Source organism: Mauremys reevesii, linkage group 9 (genome assembly GCF_016161935.1).
Source record: "Mauremys reevesii isolate NIE-2019 linkage group 9, ASM1616193v1, whole genome shotgun sequence".
NCBI lineage: Eukaryota > Metazoa > Chordata > Testudines > Geoemydidae > Mauremys > Mauremys reevesii.
This window is the reverse complement of record NC_052631.1, coordinates 15,985,288-15,996,529: the sequence shown is the minus strand read 5'-3', so window position 1 is coordinate 15,996,529 and position 11,242 is coordinate 15,985,288. Positions and strand designations below refer to the sequence as shown.

General features: G+C 39.7%; 2 protein-coding genes across 11 annotated transcripts in view; one reads left to right on the top strand and one right to left on the bottom strand.

Moving 5' to 3' along the window:
• Positions 1-11,242, bottom strand: part of PHC3 (polyhomeotic homolog 3) — a 114,967-nt gene that overhangs the window by 24,847 nt on the left and 78,878 nt on the right. For all 10 annotated transcript variants that reach the window (XM_039487332.1, XM_039487331.1, XM_039487333.1 and 7 more), the window contains one exon: positions 753-993. In XM_039487332.1, coding sequence (XP_039343266.1) covers positions 753-993 — 241 coding nt within the window. The remainder of the gene's footprint in view (positions 1-752; positions 994-11,242) is intronic.
• AKAP4 (A-kinase anchoring protein 4) lies at positions 5,073-7,775 on the top strand. The gene has a single exon (XM_039487339.1). The coding sequence runs from the start codon at positions 5,216-5,218 to the stop codon at positions 7,589-7,591; it is 2,376 nt and encodes a 791-aa protein (XP_039343273.1). The 5' UTR covers positions 5,073-5,215; the 3' UTR covers positions 7,592-7,775.

The following is an 11,242-nucleotide window of genomic DNA, read 5'->3' as shown; positions in this document are numbered from 1 at the left end:
CTCTGGGGCACACCTTTCCTTTTCTCCATCCCTCTTCCCAGCCCTACCTGTTTTCTCTTTCATTTGAAAAATAATCATTTGATAGCTAATTTTTTTTAAGTAGGGGATGGATTACTTTCCTGATTGACAACAACGGGGGGGTCAAAAATTCAAGAGCTGTCTGCCTTGCAGCCTCTCTCTCTCTCTAAGCCTGAAATTAAGCAGATGTGGCTCATCAGCCCTACTCAGCCCACTTACTATGGCAAAATTTCTACTCTTTGAACCAGCAGGAATTATTAAATTATGCAATAGCCAACCTAAGTGCATAGTCTTAGCTTGGTTAACCTTATCCTCTAGCTCCCCACTTTTTTTCCTTTTGTTTGCCACACTCATTTTCTTGACTTCTTGTAAACTAGATTATAAACTCTATGAGGCAGGGAGAGGTCTACCTATGAAGTTTATGCACTGTTGAGCACAATGGTGTCCTGATCATGACTGGGCCTTTGGGTGCTAATGCAACAGAAATATCGTAACTACCACCACTCTGGACAACACACAGACACATACACACACTCCTTTTTAAATTCTTTTTCTCTCTCTCCTGCCCTTCTCTCTGAAGGCATAGGAGAATTCTAAGATACAAATATTTTAAGCACCACTGAAAATAATTATTTATTTCCAAATGATTTATTGAGGCATTAGACACTTGTTTGTGGGCTATACATGACAGGGTGAACTTTAACAACCTTTTTAAAGCTAAAGATTCATCGCACCTGGTGCTATTAACTGATGTATACTTGATGTCCGTGTGACAGATGTACTTCGACACTCAGATGTTGGGCTCTCTCCTTTTCTGTTGCTGTCTGGAGAATCAGGTTGGCTGGCCTTGGTACCGGTCACAGTTTTATTAGTACATAGAGCCAATGACTGAGCTTGACTACTGCTCTTTGGTGGGCCATTCTGTGAACTACACAATACGCCCAACTTCTGACTGCGCAATGTTAAGTTCTGAACCTGATAAAAGAACCAAATATGAAAAGTATAGATAGAAATCTAATACATTAAAGACAAAGATGATAATTATTATTGACTTTATATGATGCATTTCATCAAATGATACCAAGATATCTGTAAAAAAAAATAATAAACTACACAAGTTAGTATCAAGGTATTTTACAAATCCCATAATTTCAGGTAAGTAAGACGACTACCATTCAATTCAGCTTTAAACTGATGACAAAGGAAATATCTTCAAAGTGCTGATCTTTAAAAGCTTTATGGCAAAGGCCTCCATTCTTTCCAGTCTTTTGAAAAGAAACTGTAATGGCTGGAAAACAACTTTGCTCTAATTTGATTTGGAGTCTGACGAATTGCTCCAATATTGCTGTTTCTTTACAATTTAAAGAGATACATTACTGCATTTTCTTGATACTGTAAAGATGCAATCACCAACATGCGTACATTAAGAGAGGTTGTTTAACTTTATTCAGGGTCCTGTGTCATACAACAAGACCATATTCTTCTGAAAGTACTCTTAAATTCGGTCATAATTAAATACCCTTTATTCCCAACCCAAACCACAATATACACAACTATGTCTCATGAAACATAAAATTAGTCAATGATTATTGTCAAAATGATTATTTTTGACAATGGATTTTTCTGTTATGTTTTCTAGGTGGCCCTGTCTCGGCACAGATCTCAGCTCCCACAATGTTATCCAGGCAATCCAGCTCAGAAACTTTTTCTCTGCAATTCGTGATGGAGAAGGGAGAGTTGGTAGCCAGCTTCAGTAGCTCACCTCTCCAACTCTCCAGTTGTTGGTTGCTGTGCCATTCTCCAGGCAACCCAGCCAAATGCTCCCTGATTGTAAACTGGACTAACCTGTCTCCTCTATCCCTGGCTACCTGGATACATGCAACAATGCAAGGAATGTACTCTGTAATCCAGAGGGAAAGCTAGAAATCAAGAGGCAGCTACAGGAAGGTCTAGGCAGGGCTGGGAGACAGAACAATACATCAGGCACATGGCTGCAGCAAAGTGGCCAATTCCATGACAAAAATGCCAAATTTTGTGGCATCTTGGAAAAATATCTGACTTTAAGGCTATGGAATCATAGAGGCCATAGCACCCTGACTGAGATTAACAGTCACAGCTCTGTAACCCAATGGCAGTTCACATTTCTCATAGCTATTTTTTCAGCTTCTCTGCACCAGACAAGCATCAACTTTAACTATTTGCTATTTTTGCCACCACGAGGGATAGAAACCATTTTTAAAAAATGAAGACAGATTCTGGAGCACAATGCTGCAAATGCCACATTTGCAGAACTGCAACCTTAATTCAGTCTTCTTGTGCATATGCATAACAATACACTCTAATTACTTGACCACATACTATTTTTCTTCAGGAACTTGTTTCATTCAGTGCACAGGAGAGATGGCACTCAGTTAATAAGCAGCCTTTCAATATTTTTCTTCTTCTCATTATTCACTGTGTGCCCCCCATGCCTTAGTTACTGCACACTATTCAAACCCTGCTCTAAAGACAGAATTATTAATTTCCTCCTGGGCTTTTCTATGGTGTTCATCACTATAATATCTGCATGCTTCACAAATAACTAATCAATCTTCACAACACCCGTATGAAGTGAGGGGGTGGTGGTATCCCCATTTTACAGGTGAGGAACTGAGGCACAGAGAGATTAAGTTAAAAGTTTCCATTAATTTTGGGTGCCCAATTTGAGACACTTAGGAATTGTGGTGTCAGTACCCAGCCCTGCCCACAGCAACACCCTAGTCCAGATTTGCCCTTTCAATTCTGCTTGGAGCAAGGAGACTCTTCGGGGAATTTGGTTGAGAAGCTCAAGCAAGTCTCTAGTGAGAAAGTAAAACTGGGATTATTAAGCAAGAGAGAGACAGAGACAGACAGACACACACACCATGGAACATTTCAGCTCAAATGGTTAAAGTTTCGCAAAAGTTATAAGCAACTGAAACCAGGGTCTTGCAATGGGAAGTTTTATGCAACCTTAATCACAGGCAACATTACATCCCTACCTGTAATATCCAATCCTTTTGTGAATCCTATAAAGCCCTTAGCCTCAATGATATCTCATAGCAATTTTGAAGTATTTTCCATTTACCTATTTCAAATGTGTTCTTTTTAATTCCATCTAATGTCTCCTTGTTCACACATTATGCGAAAGAATAAACAAACGTGACCAGTTTATCTTTGCTAAACAGTTCACTATTTTATACATCTCCATGTTCTCTACTATTCTCCTCTAAACAATCCCAAACTTTTCAATCTCTCATCCTTCCAAAAGCATTTCCATGCCTGAAGTCAATTTGGTTGCCCATATCCGAACCCTTTCTGCTAGTGTGTATCCCAAACAATTAGGTCACTTGCCTAGCTTCAGGCAACCAAATTTTATCAGTTTGACATCAACCTGAAATGGATATATGCATGGTTACCAGGCAACGAGAGGCATTTTCCACATACGCAGTGAACTAAGGTATCAAAGAAAAGGGAAAAAAAATACTACTTCAAAATATAAATAATACTTCAAATTATTTAATTTCAGATAGTATTCAGTTATGTTAGTGCTCCCAGAATTTTGTCAGCTTTTAATTCTTATGGAAGCTTTTATTTTTTTATCTCCTGGGTCTAAACTACTCTACTACCTGTACTTGACTAGGGTACCCCACTGTGAACCCTTTTCCTGCATCATCAACATCTGTTATCTGTCAAATGAACTATAATCCACATATTTAGTTGGTATCTGGTACTACACACTGAAAGTAGTTGTGAAATATTGGGCAATATTTCTGCACAAATGTTTTATACAAGGCAAATGGAGCTGGAAAAAAAATCACATAATGGAAGGAAAATTGCTGCAATGATTAATATTATACAAAATACTCAACTGCAGACAGTCACAGAGATGTATGTATGCAAGTATTATTTGTAGTATAATCATACCTAGAGGACCCAACCTAAACTGGAGTCCCATTGTGCTAGGCATGGTACATATACGTAGTAAGACACAGCCCCAAAGAGCTTACTATCCAACTAGACAAGACAGGCAAAAGGTGAAAAAAAGGAAGAATTATCATCCCCAATTTACAGATGGGGAACTTGGAATTAAGAATCAGACTGTTTAAGTGACTTGCTCATGATTTAACAGGAGATCTGTGGTAAAGCTGAGAACTGAACCTAAATTTCCTGAGTACCAGTGCAGTGATTTAACTCAAAAAAAAAATCCATCCTTTCCAGAGCTACAAGGTATGAAATAATCTACAAACAGAAATGTCATCTGGGAGATTTAACATTAATCTCACATGCCTATGGTAAATATTTTATAGGGAACAATCCTGCACTGGATAACAAGAAGTCTTTTCTATATATAATTTCTACGATTTTATGATTTTTCAACCATCTGATAATAGGGGGGTATAATCTCAGTCACACTGCCTGTGCTTAGATTTACAGATTTTATTTTATTTCAGAGTAGAGGGGAAAAGATAGATATACAGGCTAGTCAAAGAGAAAAAGGAAGGAAGAAAACAAAAGAAAAAGTGGGGAAGAGAAAAAGAGAATGAGAGAAAAAGCAGGGAATGAAAAGAGAAATAAGACACTTTTCAAGTCTAGAGGTTTTTTGTTCAGCTATTATTGGTGAGCGCTGATCTTTGTGATGTCACCACTTCAGGGAGAACATCATGAGACTACCGCCATCTTCATTCCCAACTCCCTCTTCTAATAAAAAGGTAACCTCCGTCTTATACTATCAATATATTCACTGTATATCCAGAAAATGCAGTTTAATGCTAGTTTCTTTGCTAAGTGGTGGTGACTCCTTGTTTATGAAAAAATGTTTTTGTTTATATAGAAAACAAAGACAGAATCTCCATTCCCTCAGCCCACCTATCGGAAAACACCCTCCAAAACCAAAGGGCACAGATTTAACACAGGCTAAAGGAAAAAATGTATAGCAGCCCACTGCTAAAGCATTGCCAACACATCATAGGTTGGTAGTGAAACTGGTTCTTTGTGATGTCACTGCTGCTATAGAAACCATGAGTCAACACAGGTGAAGAGCTCATCTGGCAGTAGAAGAGCATGGAAAGCTGAGAGAGGAGGCAACATCTCGAGTCTGGCAGGGTCATCACAGAAGCTCAACTGATAAAAGAACACTCTACGGTCCTGGGTACGGTCCTATTATCAACCTGCAAAGATGTCTCAGGAAGTTGACTGGTTACACAGTCAGGCAGGTGTGTGTAAAGTAGACCTCTACAACCCTGATGAACAGAAGGACCAGGACCGGAAAGTGATCTGTTTTGTTGATGTCTCCAGCCTGAATGTAAAGGACAAAGATTCAAAAGCAAAGAAAGCTGCTAGCCAGTCCAGCAGCATCTCTGAACCTTCAAATGAACTTGATCTGGGAAATCTGGAGGAAAAAGAAGTCATTGTAATAAAGGACAATGAGAAGCATGATCATTCTAAAACTGAAGGAGCGGTATGTCTTTTCAAACAAGGTTCAACTGATGAACTCAGCGTTGTGAGCTGGCTCAACAATGACCTTCAGAAATATGCAGTTGGATTCCAGCATGCACTGACCCCTTCAGATGCCCCTCAGAAACGCAAAGTTAGCGAAACCTTCAATGATCCATCATTGTCCCAGAACAGTGACACATCTTTAAAGTCTGCCGGTGCCCAAAAGGGAAAGAGAGATCCAGATGATGTTTCATACTATGTAAATAAGCTCTGTTCTTTGGTTGTTCAAATGGCACGAAAAGAGATCACAGATAAATTGGAAGGCACTGCCAGTAAGTTTATACGTCAGGGGATTCATGGTTCAGCTGGTGAAGGGAAAAATAACAATTCCCGTGGTTCTGTGAGCAAAATCGCATCACAAATGGTGAATGAAGCCGTTGAAGCAAGCACACAGGACCCCCAGGGTAAACTACCATCCCCAAGACCATCTCAAGAAAAGACTATCAAGAAGGAAGATACTTCAGGTTCTAAGAGAACATCACTCTTCTATGGTGAGATGTCTAATCAAAATGGTTGTAAACAGGGGGGAAAGCCTGGAGATAAACAAATGTGTCAGCAAGCAAAACAGTCTGGGCAGGATGATTCTGGTACTTCTGTAAGCAAAGGGTTAATGGTTTATGCAAATCAAGTTGCTTCAGACATGATGTTCTCATTCATGAAGACCATGAAAGTCCAAAGAAAGGATGGTAAGACAACCCCAGCTTGTGTAGTTTTGAAGAAAGTAATCCTCAAACATACCAAAGACGTCATATCAGACTTGATAGACTCAACCATGAAAAATCTACATAATGTCACAGGGGTGCTCATGACAGACTCTGATTTCGTTTCCACGGTGAAAAAGAATCTATTCAATCTAGGAAGCCAAAAGTCTACTGAAATTTTGGAAGCAATGGTGAAACGCCTGTTTAAAGCCCTAGCAGGGGATGATAAGCAGTCCAGGTCTCAAAGCCTAGCATACACATCACTTAAAACAGGCTCCCAAGACAGCAAATCTCAAGGCATGCAATTTACAGCAATGAAAAGTGAAATGCATAATCAAGGGAAGGACAAAGACCGAGGAGCCAGCAAGTGTCAATCATCATCAAGCAAGGATTCGGAAAAGCATTGCTCAATGGATAAGTATGCAAAAGACCTCATTGTGACTGCATTAATGTTGATACAACAACATCTATTACAACAGACAAATGGCAAAGACTCAGCACGTGAATCGGGCGCCACTTCGTTTGGATACGTGTCTCGTGATTCTCATTTTGAAAAGGCTGGGAGCAGCCAAAGTTCCAAGTCCCTTTCAATGGCTGCTGGATCAAGGCACTCAGGAGCAAAGAATGACCACCAACAACTTGACTCCCAAAAGGGGGACATATCAAGTATCCTGTTATCAATCATCCAGAAGGTCTTACGTGAGGCTGGTTTCAATATAGATGACAATTCCAGTGAAACAAACAGGAATTACAGAGATCCTGCCACCACTGATAGCAAGTCCAGCAAAAAGTCCTTATCTAAACAGCCCAGTTCAGCCATGGATCAGTTTGACAATATGGATCAGGTGAACAAGCAATTTATTGATCAACTGGTGGAATCTGTGATGAAGTTATGTCTATTCATGGCCAAAAACAATAGCCCAGATTTAGCTATAGGTGACCTGTTGGATGAACAAAATGCATTTGGTGCTTCATCCTCAAAAACGCCAGCAGTACCCAGGAGAAGTTCACAATCCAAGGGTAATGGAAAACAGCTATTAGGTTCATCATCTGGTTCTGAAGTGATTGTGAACAACCAGAATTCCAACAGCAGCTTACTGAACAAAGAACTCCAGGCTATCCTCCAGTGGATGGCTGCTTCCCACTTCAACGTGCCCAACCTGTCATTCATGAATGAAAATGAAGGGGATTTGAAGAAGCTTCCTCAGTTGGCTGAAAAAGCTGCCAAGAAGGGCTACAGCGTTGGGGATATTCTCCAAGAGGTAATGAGGTACTTTGAAAAACAACAGATGGCTGCTGCTGTGGGAAACATGCCTCGTTGTGGGCTGATGGACTGGTTGCTTGCTAACCTGTAAGCAAGTGCCGACTCTTCCTCCCTCTCATGTTACTTTGACCCAGCCCAAGCGCCCAAATCAAATCTTTGCTGGCGCAACAAATAAGAACATCACAACCCATTTGCAAGAGACAACACTGCATTGAATTCAACAGGTTGTCATACACTAGCTGGGCAAGATCATCAATAAAAAAAATTTAAAAAAGGAAGACTATTTTATTAAGTACTTCAGCAGAGTGTGAGATATACAAGGCACTAGCCAGAGCAATAAACCTGCTTCCCCACAGGTAGATATGAAAACTAGAGTAGGGTGAGGATGAAATGAAAAGATAGGAGGCAAAGAGAAGCAGTAAGCAGCGGGGAAGGGAGGTCCATCTGGGAGGTCCGTTGTTAGAAGCCTTCCTAGAGTAGCTTGAAAAGGATAGGTGGTGTGATTTCTATCAAGGTGTTGGCTTTGGACACTGATTGGACATTTTATCTTTCATATCAACCTTTGACTAGTAGGTGTCTGATAAGATTGGAAACTCCGCCCTCATCTTAGACAGAAAAGGAGTTTTCTGTGTCTTCTCCCTTTCAAAGACTACTAGCTCCTGCAAGGAATAAGGGGGAAATGTCTCCACTTCTCTGTCACTCTCCCAGACTATTTAAAAAATTTTCCCTCCTAATGAATAACCCCAGTGCTTGCCTGTGCTGTTACTCAGAGCTTCCTCAAGCAGTAGCAGCATTAAATTAACATCATTTTTACCAATTTTACTGCTGTCCACTGTCTTCCAAATAGTAGTAGTGAAACTGACCACAGTCTTATTAATTTCTTAATAACTAACTGTTTAGCAAAGTACATGTCTTCAAAACTTTAAGGGCTAGAAATTTCATTATTTGAAAAAAATGAAAGCTTAGATTCTGTGGAAGATGATATAGATCCCTTCACAGTAAGCTGCTCACTTGCCCTGGTGAGTCTCTATTTGAAATTTCTTACTTCTGTAGATGGCATTTATTGTAAAACACTGCAAAAATGGAGTTTAGAAACACATCTGAATATTGAGAGAGTGGAGAGATGAGAGAATGCAGAAACCGATTCCTACAAATCTCTGACGATTTCCCAAGTAGGAAATAATGCAAAATAAGGATTAGTTCCTGCCTTGACTTTTAAAACTAGTTTATTAGATACTTTCTAAATACTGTTCCCTACCCTGACTACCACCTTCAAAAATCCCTTCCACTGTGTTAAAGCTTTTTTTGTGTCCAATTTTAACATTTTCTTAGCATCAGAATTTCTTTTTTATTAGTTAATTACGCAATGGATATTATCTAGTAGGCATCCAATTGGAATAAACCTGGAATACATGTTTTGTTTCTATCTTTTTTAACATTGTATAGTTGATATTTAGGAATGAAATTAGGCTATACAATTTATATTGTCTATTATTATTTATACTGTGGCAATACCAAAAAATGCTGGCCACTTTGCAAATACAGAGGAAGAGATAGTCCTTATCCTGAAGAGTCCCTACCCTTGAAAGACAAAGTGTGGGGGCATAGGATATATATCATGCAAGCAAAACTATCAATGGGAAAATAGGTACATGTCATATTAGTTAAAAGTTTTGTTTTCTAAATACTCAACACACTTAAATTCCCCTCCTCCCTCTACCATTCAACCTCCTTCTGATGGGATATATACCTCACACTTGCACTAAAAGGGTTAACTGGAGCTAGAAAGTTCAATTAAGGTACCTGGAGGGTGGGCCAGGCCCAACTGAAGATGAAGCTCAGCGGGGGAGAAGTTGGGTGGTGAGCATAATGGAAGAAAGATGAGAAGGAGGGTTACAGGGAGAAAGGAGAATTTTGAAGTTCCTCTCTGGTTGCTAGAAAGTAGAAGAAAGATCTAGAGAGGCAGACACCAGTATGCTCACGATGTGGCTATGGGAAAGGGCCTGAAGACAGGCCAAGGTAGTAAGATGTCCAGGGAGGTAGAGAGGAGTCTGAGTGAGCAGAAATTAGTTACTTGCCACAGGTTCCTGGACTGCGACCTGAAGAAGAGGGAGGGTCTGGATTTTCCTACTTGTTCACTGGAAAAGGTGGAACAGAAACACCCTGGTGCAAAGGGGAGGACAACTACTGAGTTTGGAGCTGGGCCTCCTAGGATGCATTGCTCTGCACCCTGCAGAGCCTGGTAAAGGGTGAAGAGTCTGCAGGGGGTGAGCCCAGACAGAGGAGAAGAGATATATTGTCTTTCTTTGAGTTTATTGGACTCTTTTTACCCTGGAAGGGGTCAGTTTAAACATGACATGGACAGAGAGCTGAGTCATGAGAAGAGGCAAACCACCACAGGGCCAAAGCAGCTGTTGGCAGAGGTGGAAGCCTACAATGCCACTTACAGCCACAAGGGGGTGCACCAGCAGTTAAGTCCATACCCCTACACTCCTCAAGTTCCCTCTCACAAGTCCCCAAGGTCATGTCCAGTACCCTTATGCCCTTTCTCTCCAAACAAACGAGCAATTCACTCCTAAGATAAACAGATGAAAAAACACAGAGTTGAGATGATGTAATATCTTGTAAGTACCGTGAAAAAAATGGGACTTCTGGAAGGATTTAAATGAGGAAAGTGGTGGTGCTCAGGAGAGACATTCCATATATAGGGGCAGATATGGAAGTTTTAATTTTTTTCCCCTCCTCCAACAGGCAGTGTACCTTTAAAAATTACCTTTTAAAATTATAGGAATCATATAAGTGCAAGCACCATACAAAAGTTTTAGGAAAATGACAAGACAACCGCCTACTGAACCTTGGTTTCATAACAAATTCCTTTATTAAAGCAATAGAATATTGATCATGTTCTCTTCTGAGAGATACCAAACTGTATAATGGGGCAAAATCATTAACTTTCTCACCTGAGAACCAAAGTAAACACTCTCTCCAGCATAACAACCATAGGTTATCTCTGTAAATATGATTCTTACAGCATTTAAACTCTTAACAGAGATTGAAAGGAGAGATGCTAAAGGAAAGTTGTCCTGGAACTTGAGGTATTTTTCAATCCCATAAACCAGGATTTTAGGAAAAGTAAACGATATATTAACATTCATCTGAAAACTAATGTTAAATGAAAGAGTTTTAAGAAGGTTGCCATTTAAAAGCTTTTCAAATCTGTATACCAAAGGGATACTTTCTTCCCAAACTTTCAGAACTACCCTCTCCCTACCCCCCCCCCCCCAATAATTTCAAGTAAATTACATGTTTGCTTTGGTTCTGACAAGTTACACCAGTATCACCATTAACTTGACACTATACTTAAACTACTATTTGTCATTTGGAAAGAGATCAGAATAGCACTGTTTAGAGATGTTACATATGAGGAATAGTAAGCAATCATATTAATAAAGGTTGTTTAACTTTTTGATACATTTTTGTCCAAGACCTTTAATCCTACTTTAAAGAAAAAATATCTCCATTTTATTAACTCCCTTTATTCTCATCTTTATGTTGCAGTACAAGTTGCTTCTCTGAATTGCAGGGAAAGAGAAAGAGCAACAGTAACAACATTTAATACAGCAAAAGCTCTTAGTTACATATTAAGCTGTATTTTCAAAACGTCTGCATACTTAAATACAAAACACAAGTGTGAAGTATACCCACTGCACATTTTCAAAGAGAAGTACAACCAGAGTGCAGT

What these genes read in the sequence shown, in the direction of transcription:
- AKAP4 (XM_039487339.1), top strand. Translation starts at nt 5,216, where the DNA reads ATGTCTCAGGAAGTTGACTGGTTACACAGTCAGGCAGGTGTGTGTAAA.